Here is an 18,448-nt window from a genome sequence, read left to right on the forward strand (position 1 = left end):
GAATGAATGCTATTTTTGTATTTAAAAGTCTTATTTTAACCCTGTCGGTGAGAGTTTTTGTTTTACCTTCATCATCATCATCATCATCATCAGTCTCACCGGGTCTCTGTGGGACGCAAACACCAATCCTAAACTAAAAGTTCGGGACACACTGACCCAGAGCCTTATTTTAGTGCTGATGGACGGCAACAGATGACACATGATGGCACAATAAAGATGTGAAATCAAGTCAGTCATGCCTTGTTTATTTGTTGTCTGGCAAAGTTGGACTGTAACCGTCAATCCTTCATTCATTTTTTAAAGCTTCCTTGTTCAAAAGGTTCAACACGGCAGGAATGACCCAGAACGTTTTGTACTGCACGCCACAGGAAGCACTACTGTTAAATATTCATCAGCGTAAACTTCGTCAGGTTATAAGAGACTCCGGCGTGAGTCACGCAGCAGAGACGGGACGAGATCAGAGATGACTGTGAAAGATCTGCTGGTGAGGAGCTCCTCGCGCATGGAGCTGGAGATGGAGAGCTCTTCGGACCTGGAGCCGGTGGAGACGGTGGGACGGGGAGAGCCGGTGGAGCCGGGAGATCCCGCTGATCCTGACAGCGCTTACGGCTCCTCTCCGGTGGACACCGACACAGAGGAGGGACAGACCAGCTCACTCTCCACCTGCTCACTCACACTCACATACAATGAGCAGCTCATGCATAAGGTGAACACTACCATCCTCGTATATCTGTCTGTCTGTCTATATGTATCTATATACAGGTGAAACTCGAAAAATTTGAATATCGTCCAAAAGTTTAAAACAAGTCCTGTGTTTTTGAAGCTTTGATTGGGTTTACAGTGTGCAATATAACATGTTTTGTGTGTAAAAAAAAACAGTATTTTTCACAAAATGTATTTATCTGTATACCGCTGTTTTCACTGTCCTAAAAACGGGCTGATGACTTCCTTGTTCCATGAAGTCCCTCCTTCAGAAATACGTAACGAGTTCTGATTGTGCCAGCGGTTCCTGTGTTGTGATTGGACAGCAGCTTAGCGCACGTTGCACGGAAAGGTCACGCCTCTTACCATAGTGGAGACGCATGCGCTCAGTGTTATTGTAAACATGGCCAAACAAAGGTGATTTGACTCCGGGATGAAAAATAACAGCGTCTCGACGACATGGCGACAAACACACTCTACAAACGCAACTCTTCATCTTCTCCGTAGGAGCGCAACAAGACCACGCCCCCTTTTTTTGTGTGTATTCCTGTGTGCGGAGGTTAGTCTAAAACTGTTCTAGTGACGTCATTAAAGCAGGAAGTAGAGGATGTAGTCCAAACCGGCCGTTCGCTGTAGGCTTCTTACGGGGACTAATGTTAAATCAAATATCTCGCTTGGCATTGAACTTTGAGCTTTATAATTTTACAGGTATTATTATGCTCTAACGGCAACATTACACACTAGCTAAAGTTAAAAAAATGGGATCACGAAGAACAGGACCTTTCATTTATTTCAGTAATTCAACTTAAAAGGTGAAACTAATAGACTCATCACATGCAAAGTGAGATATTTCAAGCCTTTATTTGTTACAATTGTGATGATTATGGCTTACAGCTTATGAAAACCCCAAATTCAAAATTTGAATATTGTGAAAGGTTTTCATAAGCTGTAAGCCATAATCATCACAATTGTAACAAATAAAGGCTTGAAATATCTCACGTTGCATGTAATGAGTCTATATAATATATTAGTTTCACCTTTTATGTTGAATTACTGAAATAAATGAACTTTTGCATGATATTCAAATGTTTCGAGTTCCACAATTGTCTGTCTGTCTGTTCTGCTAGTTTCTATTAAAAGCTGAATCATCTGTGATTATGGCTCTCGGGCAGGAAGTCACACTCCCACAGTCTCACACTACAGAGACTAAACCAGCACAGCACTGGACACGACTGCATGATTTACACACCGCCTTTATAGTCCATGGAGGCCAACTACTTATATACCCTAAGAAAAGATTCAAGTTCAATCCTAAAACAGCCCGATGTGACTGAAGAACCTTTTAAAGTTACTTAACTTCTTATTCTCTGGTTCTCTCTAAATAGATACCAATAAATTGGTCTGAAGAGTATACATAATGTAATGTACCTAATGTAATATCATGAATTATTCAACAGAAGAACCAAATTCAAGTTCTTAAGAAGATTAAATTTTTTAAGAATGTAAACCTCATATTGAGCTATTGTTTCCAAACTTGAGGTGTAGGCCCTACTGTGTTCACTACATATAACTACAGATGATTTGTTCCTTTTTTCAGCATTTGAACGTGGACGTGGTGAGGAATGACAACAGGAGATGAATTTATTAAAGAAACATTAGATGTGAAACACATCAGTTGCTCTGCGTGAGGGCGTTATCTCTGTTTCATGTTGTTGTTGTTTTCTATTATTTAAACGCTACATGGAAAAACTTTCACTAATCGTTCGTGACACTCGGTCAGAACTGCTTCGAAAACGTTTTGTGTAACGTTAGTTATTCAATTAAACAGCAAAGTGCACTGCAATGAGATTATTTTAGCTGAGATGATTGGCCATTCTTCACATATTACAATGCTTTAGAACAAATATATTTGGGTAGGCCTAAATATTGCTGATTATTCCTATGTATCACATTGTGAATGTCTATTTTTCAAGCTTTCAGGCCGTGTCACATTGTAATAATGAAGTATCTCAGCAATATTATCGACAGAAGCAGACTTCGACGCTCTGGCTGCGGAAAAGCACGCGTCGCCATGGTGATGGCATCCCGTGTCCCCCGTCACGTGCCTCGTGTGGTGGTTTGTTCCGTTGTGCTCTTCCTTAATCACGCATTTCAAAGCTGAATGAGTAATGAGGGATTTAAGGAATGTCAAGCATGGATGAGATTCGTATGAAATAATAATAAGAGCTTGAAAGCCCGTGGGCTCTGTGTTCGACACTCATCTCCTGAAAGCATCCCGCAGGTATTCGTTTGTTTAGCCGTGTAAAACAATGCCCTGTGTGACTCTCAAAGCTTCCTATATTCTAAACTAAACGATAACATCGTTTCTAAAAACAATCATCAAAGATCTATTCAACGCAGAAAGAGTCACCGAAAGTAATATTGTGGCTGCCTGCGGCATTACACTTGATTAAACTAAACGGAGAACCACAACAAATCTGCCCTCCAGATGATAAATGCCGTCGAACATGTGTTTTTGTGTGTGGTAACCATGGCAACCAGTACAGGAGGATGCCCACGTCCTCGGTCAGACCCCACAGAGATGTGGCGCTTTTAAAAGGGGGGCGAGTGTGAGACCTGGGAGAATTGAACCCTTGAAGGGCACTTCGGGAAGGGGACGCCATTTGAATGGGATTAATCGTTTCGCAGCCCTAATAGGGTGACCACGTGGTTACAGGACAGTTGATTATGGTTATGTGGGAGTGGGAGACGTGTGTGTGAGAGATACATTTACTATGGGGTTATTATTGTTGCAGTATTCCAAATAAATAGATTAATATTCACAAATAAATGTAAAGAGATTCACACAAATGTATCGAATTCACAAATAAATAGATTAAGATCCACAATGGATCTTCACAAATGTGTGCAGCGATTTACAAATGCACAGAAAGCGGTTCACAAATAAATGTCAGGCAGAGTTGTGTTTGTAAAATAATAAAACATTTGTAAATATTTTATTTATTTGCATATTGTGAATTTTATCATTTTTTGTGAAACTCTTTACATTTATTTGTGGATCTTAATCTATTTATTTTGGAATATTGCAACAATAATAACCCCATATAGCCTACTACTATTATACTATGTAAATAATCCCAGCAAGCAATGTTGCGTTTAAAAGACGTCTAATAGCCATCTAAACACAACGTCTAGGCTAAAACAAGGAAAGATTTGGGCTGCCAGTGAAAATGTAATTATGGACATCTAAACCATAGACCAAGAATAGACTAGTCATCAATTAGATAACAAAGAAATTAAATGAGTGAAGAAATGAAACCAAACACCTTGTAATCACTTTTTACTTTGCTAACATGATGAAATATCGTACATCTCACAAGTTATTTTGGCAAAAACGACATGTAACCAAATTCAATGTTATTTTGGCTAAAAGTGGGATAAATTATGTGTTAAATTATTCGCTTAATTGTCTCACTGACCTTAACACTGCTTCAGTTTTAGGCCTACTTATAAAACTCTGAGAGTGTGGATTATATAAACTCTGAGCAGTGTTAATTTAACACTGGGGATTTTGCTGTGTTGTTGCCAGGGTATTGCTATGCACACGTGAAGGTGTTCTGATGTTTCTAGGGGGGGTTTGATGGTGTTCCAGATGTTAGGGCATTTATTTGTAGTGTTAGTTTGGTTGCTAAAGCATTTATAAGGGGTTATGATATACTGGGTGGTTGCCAGAATGCCAAGGTGTTGCTATGCAGAATTGCAGATGTTCTCCAAATGCTCCTAGGGCATTTCTATGTGGTTGCTAAAGTGTTCCAGATAGAAATGTGGGCATTTTGAGGTAGTTTTTAGGGTGATGGGCATCGTAGTTGCTATGATGTACTGGGTGGTTGTCAGGGTGTTGCTATGCAAATGTCAATTTGTTCAGAAATTTGCTAGGGCATTTCTAGGTGGCTGCTAGATTATGCTTGGTGTTTTAGGGCATATCTAGATGGTTACTAGGGTGTCTCGCCGTGTTATGCTGTTTCTAGATGTTTTAGGTTGTTGCTAGGGCGTCTCCAAGTGGTTGCAAGAGTGTTCTGAGAAGTTCCAGGGTGTTGCTATGCAGATTCTTAGGTGCTTATGGTTCTGGGTTGTTGAAGTGATTGCTAACTGGCCCGAGTCAAAATAACCTGCCCTCAGGTCTCACAATCTATGATATTCTTGTCTGTAAATATCACACAGGTCCTTTTTAAAACTCTATGCCATGGTATGTTGTTTGGCTTGCTTAGTAAGGGACATTTAATTTCAATATTCAACAATATTATTGATCTGCCTGCATTGACACCATTAGAGAACTGAACTGAGCTGGACGATTACATTATGGTTTTCTCCAGAGCGATATAAACGAGGCCTGAAAATGGCAAAAAGAGAGGAAGTTCAAAATGGCTGACTTCCTGTGGTGTTTAGGGCTACGTTCCAAGAGCCTTTTTTGTAGGTATTGGGTCATTACATGTATGTTCTGAATTTCGTACACGTACGTGAAACGTAGCGGGAGGCGCACGCCGTTAAATGTTTATAGGTGCCGCTATCGAGCCATTTTGCCCCGCCCAATTCTGAAACCCATATCAGATGTAAATTTTCAATGTTCCCCAGTTCTGACGCGTGTGCAAAGTTTCTTTGCAAGAGTTTTCGAGCATGTTTAGGCCCTCAAAAATGCGATTCGCTTTGGAGAATAATAATAGCAATTCCAATAGGCTCCTCACACCATCGTTGCTCAGGCCCCAATTAACTATATTAATAACTTTTTTACAACAAAAATGAAACATCACTGAACTTACTTGCGCAGGACTGTGACGCTAATAATTTCTTCTGGAAAACAAACTTTGTTGTATTATTTTCCTGTTATCTCTGTAAAGCTGCTTTGAAACACTCTGTATTGTAAAAAGCGCTATAGAAATAAATGTGACTTGACTTTTTTCACCCACTTTATTATCCATCTGGTCGTGGTTATAGTATCTGAACATCCCTCTTCAAACGCTACATGATTTCATATGTTAAACCCTACGTATGAGCAACGGGCTAGTAGGAGTAATGCTTGCCTTTGAAAACCCCCGGACTGATCTCTAGATGAGAAAGCTGTGAGTGAGCAGAGCTGCTTTCTGTCCCCACAACTAATTCTTGTTGACGCCAGTGGTAGCAGGTGGCAACATGAAAGTGACTAATCTGTGTCTACAACACTAGCTATGATCATCCCTCCCGTCCTGAAGCTGACGCTCGTTTTTCTTCACATTTAAATCACGCTACGGAGATGAGAGAGCGCAGCAAAAGGGAAATTAAGACATTTGTGACCCTGGACCACAAAACCAGTCACATGGGTCAATTTTCTGAAATTGAGATGTATACATGATCTGAAAGCTGAATAAATAAGCTTTCCATTGATGTATGGTTTGTTAGGATAGGACAATATTTGGCCGAGATACAACTATTGAAAATCTGGAATCTGAGGGTGCAAAAAAATCTAAATATTGAGAAAATCGCCTTTAAAGTTGTTCATTTATGTTCACGATTGTGCTGCATTCACTCACAAAAATAATTTTGTAATATATTTAAGGTAGGAAATTTACCAAATATCTTCATGGAACATGATCTTTACTTAATATCCTAATGATTTTTGGCATAAAAGAAAAATCGATCATTTTGACCCATACAATGTATTGTTGGCTATTGCCACAAATATACCCGTGCGACTCGTGACTGGTTTTGTGGTCCAGGGTCACATATGATATGTTTCTGCATCTTCTTCACCTGTGCTTTGATCAGGAGTTCCTGTACTCTTTCAGAAGATGTGTAATAGCGCCCCCTACTGTATAAAGTGTCGTTCACACTGAGCGCGTTTTTCTATTCCAATGCGCTGCTTTTTCATTTGTTTTTTTTTCTATGTAAACACGCCGTTGCGCTCGTGTCTTGCGTCTTTTGCAGTATCTCGTGCGTGACACGGCGTTATGCCAAAAATCATTAGGATATTAAGTAAGTATCCATGAAGACTTGAAGGAAGTTCCATGAATATATTTTGTAAATTTCCTACCGTAAATATATATAAAAATATATTTTTGTGAGTGAATGAGAGTGAATCGCGAACATAAATGTTCAACTTTAAAGGTGATTTTCTCGATGTTTAGATTTTTTTTTGTCAAATATTGTCCTATCCTGACAAACCATACATACTGAAAATGGAAAGCTTGTTTTTTTTTGGTTTTGTGGTCCAGGGTCACATATGTAATCATTAACATTAAACCGTTTATAAATACAAAATGTCACTGAATGAAATGTCGACCCAGGACGAGCTTTAGGACTGTGAAGCTTAAGGGGTGTTGATGAACTCAATCTGACGTTACTCTCCATCTGTGTTTTGATCATAATTTTGAATCCCATCTGGATGTATTCTTTGATGTTCTTCTTCTGCTTTTTTTTTTTTTTTATGAAACATGCAAGTGTTGATTATACATGAATGCATGAAGCTAGAATAAAACGGGTTTCGTTGTTTAAACGCAGAGGCTCTGTTCTTTCTTTTATTATTTTATATATTGCATGTTCAGATATTCATACAACAAAATATTCCGGGGGCCATGAAAACTTTGTGAAAATGATCAAAAACGCGAGCAGGGAAAGAGTTAACTATGATCCACGAATGTTTGATAACCACAAAAAGTGTCACAATACCTTTCTCTTCTGTTGCATGCCTGTCTGTTGCAGACTATACTAGTCGGAGACAGTGGCGTGGGGAAGACGTCTCTGTTAGTGCAGTTTGACCAGGGTAAATTCATCCCAGGATCCTTCACTGCCACTGTGGGCATCGGCTTCACGGTGAGTCCCTCAGCGCACCTCGGGTTAGACACTGCAAAATAAACACATCCTCAAAACGAGATACTTTCACTCAAGAAGCAAAATGAACATTTAATATTAAAACTTCACATCACTGCTGCATCACTGTTATGCTTTAAACAAGACGTATATATATATATATATAACAATACTTTAATCATAATTTGCATTACAGGTGAAACCTGAAAAATTAGAATATGGAGCAAAAGTTCATTTTTTTCAGTAATTCAACTTAAAAGGTGAAACTAATATATTATATAGACTCATTACATGCAAAGTGAGATATTTCAAGCCTTTATTTGTTATGATTTTGATGATTATGACTTACAGCTTATGAAAACCTTTTTACAATATTCAAATTTTGAATTTGGGGTTTTCATAAGCTGTGAGCCATAATCATCAACTAACATGAACAAACAATGAACTGCTTTATTTTTATTAACTAAAGTTAACAAAGATTAATAAATACAGTAACAAATGTATTGCTCATGGTTAGCTCATGTTAATACATGAACTAATGAACCTTATAGTAAAGTGTTACCAGGTTGTTGTTTTTTCAGCACAATGCCATAGAAGAGCTATTTCGGGGTAATATTCAGGGAAATATTCCCCAAAGAATACTTTCAGTGAGCAGTGAACATTTTAATAATCTAAAGAATCTTTTTTGCACACTATTAAGAACCTTTTGTGGAATGGAAAGATTCCGTGGATGTTAACCACTTATATTGGCACCACAGCCATTACATATTTAAAACCGTAATATCCTATACTAAACCTAAACTAATCTTGACAAACTATATATCATTTGAAAGCTTACAATCTCTAGTTTACATATTCTGTGACTGATTTTCAAAATAAATTACAGAGGAGCCGTAATTTATCAATTTGCAACAAGAATATTGTCATACTCCTAAGGCGTGTTCAGACCTTTATTTTGAAATAGTGACGAACATGAAAAATCATGAAAGAATGGTAGAAACCTCAGTTTGTTTTCATGCCAAGAGTTCAAAAGATAGCATCCATTCAATTCTTTTAGAAAAAAAGGTCTGAAAATGATTTAAATATTAAGAAAATAATAATAGATTCAGCATTTGTGATGTGGCAGCGAGCTATAATGCACATACGTGTTCTTCTTGTGTTTCTTAGAGGTTGAATTCATTTCTAAATCTGCCAAACTTCCAATACTACTTCTGAATAGGATGTCTACTTCATAAATTGTATGAAAATTGTAAAAATAATGGTTCAGATCACTCAAACAACATATGGAAATGGAGGCGCCCTTATATGTGCAGTAATGTCAACTAGTGGAAGAGTTTGGTACTGCGCCCAAACTAAATCTCACTGAAAGCTTATTTTTTGAGATATCAACCTACAATTTGAAACACAACTTGTTCAGATTTTTGGCTTTGATTTTTTTTGTGTGCATTTTTAGAGTCCACCAGGTTTTGAAAATATATATTTTATATAAAATATGAATAATTACATTTTTAACATACATTTTCATAAACTCAAACTTCTATAACGTTTTTTCTGTTTAACTTTCTTAATTTATTTCACTTCTAAAAAAATCGGCCAAATGTCTTCTGTAAAACAAGACCAATCTTACATCTATATTCCAAAGCATTCTTGAATTACAACCATTTAAGTTCATAATGTGCATTTTCATGTCTATTAAAAAAGGGGGGTGCCGCTTAAGGGGTTAAGGGTTCTTTATGGAACTATAGGTGCCAATAAAGATCCTCCATTAAGTTTGTCTTAAATTTAAATTGTTTAATTCTAATTCTTTCAATTTAATTATTTGACTGTGATTTGAGTGACCTAAACTGTTTAATGTACTTTTTTTTTATATCGGACAAACAGCAGAGACCAATATTAGGCCTACAACAGAACTGCTGGGAAAGTAAGAAGGGAGCAGGACACAAAGTGCTTTTCCTCAAATATAAATAATATTATATTGTTGCATTTAAATTTAGGCTATATTAAGTATAAATTTAGGGGGGGGGGGGGGGGGGTGGGGGGGGATTATGATTTTCCCTATAGTAATCATATAAGCTAAACTCAGATATATGTGACTTTGAATAGTAAACACGTGCGTGTTTGTGTGTGTGTGTGTGTGTTCCCTCATCTTTCTCATATCTCTGAAAATGTTGATTGGCACACACATATCAATATCTTCCATGTTGGTTTTGCTTTTCCTTCTTCTGTCATAACTCCCTGCAAGGAGCCGGCGGGGTTTCTCAGCACACAGCGTCTGATTACAACAATATGATAACGATCACTTTACTGGGGGCTCTGATTATAATTACAGAGGGATCTGTCTGGCCTCGCTTGGATCATCGCTGTTTGTTGTTTTTCAGCATATTTTTTATAATTAGTCTCTCTCTGTGTGTGTGTGTGTGTGTGTGTGTGTGTGTATAACATTAGCAGAGTATATTCTGGAAATACATGATTAAATATCCTATTTAGGGCAGATTGTGCCAAGACTGAGCTTAAAGAAAGAAAAAAAAAACATAGTGGAGTGAGTTACTATATTCAGATATTGATTAGCTACAGTGCATATGAGAAAAATCATTTTTTTTAAATGGCAAACGGTCCTTATAGCCATTCCAGCACAATATTCCTGCAGATCATGGATCATAACATGATGAAAACATACTGTTAAACATCATCATCTATTATTAAAGTGCATTATTTTTTATTAGGACTATAACTTTGCTGTTTTATGTAGGCTATTTTATAAGATACTGGCACTGGATGTCATTCCACTTGTTGGTCAGTAGGGGGCGCACTAAACACGTGCTTTTTTTTTTTTCTTAAACAAAATTTTAATTAATTCGTAACACAAAGGCCTGGTTTCACAAACAGGGCTTAGATTAAGCCAGGATTAGGCCTTAGTTCAATTAGGGCATTTAAGTAGCTTTTCTAAACGTGTCCTAGACAAAGAAAACATTACTGATGTGCATCTTGAGACAAAACAATGGCACATATTTTATTAGGCCTATCTGTCAGTGAAGTTGCTTTCAGTTAAAACAGCTCAAACGTGCATTTTAGCCTTGGACTAGGCTTAAACCTGGTCTATGAAACCGGGGTGTTTATGTTGTGGAAGTTGTAAAATACACAATTTGAATAGCCTACCTCCCTACCACTACTTGATGGACTTAGTCGTGTTAGACACCTGCAGAGCAATTCCCTCAACACGAATGAAATCGCAAAGAGGTGTTCATGTGTCAGGTAAATTATATTAGTTATTCAAAACTACAGCTTTTCCAGATTTGATATTATTACCATGTTCTGCATTCTGTCAAACCTCATCTGCTTTGGCCGCAGGCGTCGCGACAAAACACAGATATTCGGCGAAACTCTCTCTCTCTCTCTCTCTCTCTCTCTCTCTCTCTCTCTCTCTCTCTCTCTCCTCTCTCACACACACACACGCACACACAAACACACACACACGCGCACACACACACACACACACACACACACACACACATACAGAATAAAAATGGTAGAATGGCCGTTGACATTACGAAGTGGGCGGGGCCTGGCATGTGTATTTTACTCTAATTGGTCAGCTACGATGATTCCAAACAATAATTATTATAATTTAACGCTTGGTGATTTATTTTAAAATCACAGAAAGTTATTAAATGTTATCTGGTTTATTATTCAGACATAAATAATTAATGTACAGATCTTCTGGTGCACCATGCAAAGACACTGTTGTCACGTGGTACGTGGTACTTTTCACAGCACTGTGTAGGATGGACCAACCACAGTCGTTTGTGGGGGCCTTTTTTACATCATATAATGTTTTAGAGATCACTTGGGAGGATTTTAATTTGTATGTCAGTTTTCAATGCATGGAATGAATAGATTCGAATGATTATAATTTATTGTGCGAAAATGCCTCTAATAAAGCGCAACCCCCCCTGAGATTTGGATGAGGTTGGATTGAGGATTTGGCTCTCGGGGCCCTTGAGCGCCCCCTGCCGAAAGAATGGGTTTACGACACACGAGAAAAGACGCTGGGCAGCGTTTGTTGCCCCTTGACAGACGCGACGCGACAAAAACCACAACGCTTTACATCAACATAGCCGTGCGCTCGCGGCAGCTTATAATGGGCGCGTCTAGTTTTGTCACGTCGCTTAATGGTTGTCATTGGTCGGTCTCCTCCTCTCAATCAGTGTGATCTCGCACCTGTCTGTGTGTATGTGTTTGAGTCTGACCCACGGGAGCCTGTTGCTCATGTGTGTTTTGGAGCGATCTGCTTCTTTGCCGTGCGTGATTATGCGCGCAACTGAGCGATAACGCTCACTGTGTTTTGCGTCTTTGCGCGTTAATAATTATGAAGAGGACGCTTTTCGGATAAATGCATGTTTTGTGTCTCTTCATGCTCATTGATCTCCATCCTCATCCTCCGCCAGCATCCGATGAAGTTTGGGCGCGTTTTAGATGCACTATGTGATGCATTTGTGATATAGTCTCCGCGGCGCGTCTCGAGAAGAACATCGAAAGCAAAACATCCTCGCTATTTGTTTCCGCGATGTCAATCAAAAAAGCAACATTGATGGATAATGGAGTTCAAAACGGGACATCGAGAAATATGCTGGAGCGATGCGCCTCGGTCAATGAGTATTTTGATGTTGCCTTCAAGGTGTGAGTTATTTTTTTATTGTCTGTATAATTCATTGTTGTTATCACGAGTGTTGTGTCTGAAACATGTGCCCTGTGTTAGTTGGCACCTGTGGCGCGCGTGTCTTCTACTTTAGTTTTCAACAATGCAAAGGCATGCTAAGTTAACCGCCATGCAACTATCAGTATTCACTTTAAATGGCTGCAAACATGGAGAATAAACATGTGCACTGTGTATAGCAGTTCTTTCAACTGGTTACTTTTGGACCAAACGCATAGCCTACTAAAATATGTATTGCACCAAAGTAAAGACAATTGTCCTGAAGATTACAATCAACGGCGCACAATGATTGACATAAAATAGTTTTTCTCCCTTTTAAAAGTACAGTACATCATTTGTCTTCATGCATGCTGTCTAGTATTTAAGTAATGTCCATATTTGACTTTTACTCACTGGAGGATAAATATTGACCCAAGGAGGGAATCATTTCTACTCATTTAAAACCCCATTGATGTACTCTGAAGAAACGCAATGATATATAACTAATTAAAAAAGTGTTGGTTTAACTTAAAAGTTACCCGTTTGCCTTATAATTGAGTTCATTGAAGTTAAAATTAATACACCAAAGGAGATTGGGTTAATAAATAGCAACTCAAAATATCTAATTTGATATGACAAAAGATAATAAGTTGTGAAAAATCACGAAAATAATTTTTTACAGTGAAAATTTAGTATTTTAGTCCAATAAGAGGAGCTGTTTTGTAATAAGGAGAGCGCATAGATTAAAAATGATGAACAATTTTTAATGTCGGAGTTGAGCAATAGGCTAGTAGTTTCTGAGAAGAATATTATGCAATACCATAAAACGCAATTGGGTAAACACTCATTTCACAATTTAAGTTTCCTGTTCGTTACAATGCATTTTCTCCTTTTAAAACAACTGCGTTGGTGTTAAAGTCAACATGAAGGCAGAAATGACCCCGTTTCAATACTTGTTCCTGGTTTTAGTGTGCATGATTTGTCATTAGCTGTTTTTACTTGGACTCTAATAATCAGATTGTAGTCGCATTGGGATAAAAAAAGTCGCATGCATCCATGTCAATCGAAATGAATTGGCCAAATCCGATTAAAATTTCATTCGGATTGAAGGGGTGTTTTAAACCTGTTCAAATCCGATCGATCGAGAGGACATGTAAACACTTGATAGTCTGATGTGTGGATCGAGCTTGAATAAAGTGTCATAAATGACTGTCGTGTCATTTTCAAATTCTCCTTCCACTCATCTTATGTGAAGTGCAGCAGGACAGCGTCCCAGCTTTCCTCTTTTCGGGCTCTCATCCTCAGGCGCCTTGTTTTGGACGCGGCGAGGGGCGTTTTTACGGCTTGATATGATATATAAGCAGCACGGCACAATGGTTCATGTGCTCGATGTCTCCTAATTAGGACCCGGGATAGATAAATATATTGCTCTTTATAACGAAGAAAAAAGCAATGTAGAAGAAAAGCATGCGCAAACAGCGGTAAACTCTGTATTCGATAGCATCCCAGACAGCAACATAGTGTCAGCCCACATCTGGTACGCATCCACATGTACCAGATGTGGGCCGGATCTGGGCCGACACTGTTGCTGTCTGAGATGCATATCCGGACATCATCTGGGCCAACTATGGCACATATGGCTCAGTTCTGGCTGTGGCCCACGTACATCAAGCCGGTTTTAGCGTGAATTGTGGCTTGCTGTGTGTGGCCCAGATACAGATAGTATGACCTTTTCCGCTGCCAGACCTGTGCCATAGAGACCGAGCGTATTTAGTCCACGCCCACCGTCCAATCGTCTCCATTGACTTTGCATTGCGAGAGGCTGACTCCTGGTCATTTATTGCTTCTAACTAAAGACAGAAAATTGCCTAAAAGCTGCTGTGTGACGAGGTGTACAGCAAACAAGCTAAGAAACCCAGAAATAAGTGTTTATAAGCTGTCGACCCCCAAAAACGAGTGTTTAAGGACATAAAAGTGGATCAGGCAGTTGCGACGGAGCGTAACGTGTCTCATTACTACCTAACGTACGCCCGCTGGAGGAGAACGTAATCGGCAACACAGGATCGCTTATCTTACAGAAATATAATATATAAAACTGACATTTGGATATTTGACTCACCAGTGACCAAATGTTGAACTCACTGCACACGTAACTGTATTTTTAGTGCATACTGAGTGTCAGGATCCCACAATTTACCCATTCGTTCCAGCCTGTATCCACTTTTAAGTCCTTAAACGCTTGTTTTTGGGGTCAACAGCTTATAAAAACGTTTTTCTGGGTTTCTTAACTTGTTTGCTGTACACCTCGTCACACAGCAGCTTTTAGGCATTTTTCTGCCAACCACACTTGAGTTATCGTCGTCATGCTATGCGGGATGTGGGCCACAACTGGACCAGATGTCATTTGCTATCGGGATTGTGACCAGTTCAGACTGTTAGTCCAAATCTGATTTTTGTGAATATCCAATTGAAATCCAGTCAGATTTAGCTAGTGTGAAAAGCCAAAAAAAATCACATGAAATACAAATCTGTTTCGAGCTACATTCCTTATGTGGTTTGAAATCCTATTTAAATCGCATTTCTGGAAATCAGTTTCAGTCCGATCGGATTTCGCATGGTGTAACGTTATGTGACTTGCTCACGCCGCGTAAAATGTAAACGTCAGGCGTTGTGATAGGAAAGTCACTGCAGAAACAAGATTGTGTTGTTACAAAGTGTCGAACGAGCAGAAAATTACAATATAACGGAGACTAGAGTTGTCAAATCTAAATGTACCAATTATGATGCTTTGAGCGCTGTTGAGCGGATTCATAACCGCCTCTCATTGGCCATTGTGTTCACGCGCTCATCGGATATGTCTGTGATTGCCTACAATAATCAACGCACGGGAGCGTGTGAAAGTGTTGAAAAAAACACGTTTGAATGGACTGGTACGCTGATATTTGTAAACTGACGGAGGCGACAGCACGTAATAAAGCCATATCATATCAGCCGGCTACGCACTGTCATGTTGTGAATAATACAACATCTCTATTGCAAACCCCCTCCATTTTGTTTGGCGTTTACCTACCAATCCAATGTCATTGCCATAGAAACCAATGCAGATATTTTGGAAAACGAAAGAGCGGCATGGACACTCATCGCATTTGCGATACACAATGTGGACATCAATCATCTTAGATCGGATTCTAATCGGATACAGAAATAATTGGATTTGGACTGACAGTAGTGTGAACATGGGGATATAACAGTTCACTATTATATCCCTATTATAATACTGTTGAGGTGAAGTCCATTATATGGGGTGACTTCACTCCAAACGGTTCAAGGTCCAAATGACAGTGCCGCTTCAAAGGGCTTTAAACGACACCAGACGATGAATAAGGGTCTGATCTAGCGAAGCGTTCGGTCATTTAAAAAATAAAATAAAAAAGTTTAAGTTTTATAAGCACAAATGCGCGCCCTGTTCTGTGATGCGCGTTCGTGACGTCACGTAATACGCAATTACGTTGACAAGGTCACGCTTGACGTAGGCGGAACCGAGTCACTGGCTGCTTCCGAAATCGCGTACTGTAAGTGTTTACAAGTTGGTTGAACATGCAAACAAAGTCAAATGCCGTTTACAAGCGTGACCTTTTCAACGTAATTGCGTATTACGTGACGTCACGAACGCGCATCACCGAACAGAGCAAGGCACGCATTTGTAATGTACATCTGGACATCTGAATTTGCGCATGTATGATTTGACGGAAGTAAAGTGGGTTGTGAACGTCATTTCATGTTGACTTTAACATGGTTTTGGAGCTCATTAAGCCAAAGCAGGATGTGTGTACTCGAGGGGTTGCAGGCCTAACCGCTGTCTCTGACCCTGGTGCCTTTAGGTGATGCTGCTGGGAGACTCGGCAGTGGGGAAGACCTGCGTCCTGGTGCGCTTTAAAGATGGTGCCTTTCTGGGAGGCAACTTCATTGCAACAGTGGGGATAGACTTTAGGGTGAGCTAGCAGTGGAAGGAGCTGGTTTGCTTCTCTTTTTACAACATTTCCATATTGTTTAAAGCGGTGGTTGATTATGATTTCACTTTTCTAACTTTAGTTAGTGTGTAATGTTGCTGTTTGAGCATAAACGACATCTGCAAAGTTACGAAGTTCAAAAGCAAAGGGAGATATTTTCTTTTTATTAATTGATTTTTAAGGACTACAACAAACGGCTGGTAGGGACTACACGACATTACACCCGGGTTAGTGACATCACCAAACCTAAAATTTGCATAAACCCCTCCTCCGGGAACGCGATTTATAGATTATCATGACAGAATATGCTAATCAGTGACTAGAAGATAACTACACATAAGCTACACAAATTCAGCTAACCATTCAGAAATGTCTGTGTTGTATTCTACATGTTGTCATGTATTCTTGAGTCTCTCCATCGTTGTCTGACTCCGGTTTGAACATAAACATTGACATTTTCAGAGCGTGTGTGTGAGGTAAAAGGACAAAAACTGTTGTAGCTCCGCCCCCTGTGCCGGGAGCAGCAGCTCATTTGCATTTAAAGGGACATACACAAAAACGGTTACATTTTAAAATGCTATATAAAAATATCTGGGGTATTTTGAGCTAAAACTTCACACACATACTCTGGGGACCTCAAAGACTTATTTGACATCTTGTGAAAAGGGCATTATACCACCCCTTTAAAGGGTCATATAGCCTACATTTTTTGATACCTTAAATAAGTGTGTTTGATGTATTGTAGCCTAAGTGTCGGAGTTCAAAGCTTTTCTCTAGTCCAAAAAATCGCAGTATTCCTGATTTGATGTTAACAATCAATTAGCAAATATTATTGGAACATTACTTTTGAATTTTCTCTAAATGTTCTGAAACGAGAACATTCTCTAAATTTTTTTCCCTTAAATTTTTTTTTGATGAACGTCCAGATAAAAAATCTCAGACTGAAAGCAAACCTTAAAAAATAACTTAAAAAAAGTTATAGATTTTTTTTTATTGTTATGAAGATTCACAAAAATAAGTTTGTACATTTTTACATGAAATGTATGTATTTTCCAAAACATGTTTTACTCTAAACCTGCCTGAAGATCAAAGCCATAAGTTGTGTTCCAAATTTGAGCTTGATATCTAAAAAAATTAGCTTTTAGTCAGATATTGTTCGGGCCTCAGTACCAAACGTCTCCACTTTTCAGTCAAGATGGACCGAATAGCACCAGAGGGTTGAATAGATAGATACTTCACCCAAAATTGACTGTTAGTCATTCCAAACCTGTATGATTTTTTTATCTATGGAACGTAAAAAAAAAAAAAAAAAGATATTTTGAGAAATGTCTTTGTTTTTGTCCATTCAATGGGCACCAAAACTGTTTGGTTACCAACATTCTTCAAATATATTATAATTGTATATTATATTCCAAAAAATGCCTCTTATAATCTTCAGGCTCAGTGAGAGGGAGGAAAATCTTCCTCAAAATCTAATATTACAAGTGGACCTCAATTATTAAAATATAATGCTTGAAAATGATCTGTTTCACACTTAGTGTCAGCATCTAATCAAAAAGCTGTTCAGACACTCATCATAGTGTGTGTGTGTGTGTGTGTGAGAGAGAGAGTCTATCAATTCACTGTCCATTGGCGTTTAACTGTGCAAATCTCTGTGGTCTTCTGAAGTGTTATTGGTCCAGCAGCCTCTCAAATCTGTGAAGTCTCTGTACCACTCCAGACGTCTTGTGTTCGGATCTAACAGGCCGATCTGATGCTCGTTCACGCTTCAGTCTGGCTAAATGATTAACCAGTCGCCCCGTGACATTTGGGGCCTTGAGCTGCACCTGCCAGCCCTTGTTGGGGAGGAAACGAGCTGTTTTTTGGTTAAAACTTACCTTGGGGTGTTTTCAAAGTTGGCATGAAATTAAATCCATTCAATTCATTCCAAATCTATTCATCCAGGCATATGTTTATTATTCATATTATTATTTTTTTACAAGTTTTTTTTTTTAAATGTCAGACTTCTCTCATCACGGCCCCCTGAAATCAAAAATACGTTGTTGTTTTTTGTTTGTTCTTTTTTAGCTTTTAGTTATGAATATGTTAGCCTTGAGGTTATGAATAAGCAGCTGTTGTGTTCCAAAACAATGGACAAAATTTGCATTAGGGAGATGCGAAAAGGGATCATGGATTTTTATGACATCACTGCGGACTTCAGCTT

The 18,448-nt window shown here is 38.7% G+C and overlaps 1 protein-coding gene across 3 annotated transcripts in view; it reads left to right on the forward strand.

Moving 5' to 3' along the window:
- Window positions 1-356: 356 nt before the first annotated feature.
- LOC307004864 (ras-related protein Rab-37) overlaps window positions 357-18,448 on the forward strand; it is a 35,683-nt gene continuing 17,591 nt past the window's right edge. The window contains exons 1-3 of one of the 3 annotated variants that reach the window (XM_079624406.1): window positions 357-706; window positions 7,435-7,545; window positions 16,117-16,227. In XM_079624406.1, the coding sequence (XP_079480532.1) occupies window positions 464-706; window positions 7,435-7,545; window positions 16,117-16,227 (465 nt within the window). In that variant the 5' untranslated portion in view covers window positions 357-463. Of the gene's footprint in view, window positions 707-7,434; window positions 7,546-11,505; window positions 12,218-16,116; window positions 16,228-18,448 lie in introns of those variants that run through there. The other 2 variants (XM_079624404.1, XM_079624405.1) reach the window with 2 other exon arrangements.

Source organism: Phoxinus phoxinus, assembly GCF_949152265.1.
Source record: "Phoxinus phoxinus genome assembly, chromosome: 1".
Classification (NCBI taxonomy): domain Eukaryota; kingdom Metazoa; phylum Chordata; class Actinopteri; order Cypriniformes; family Leuciscidae; genus Phoxinus; species Phoxinus phoxinus.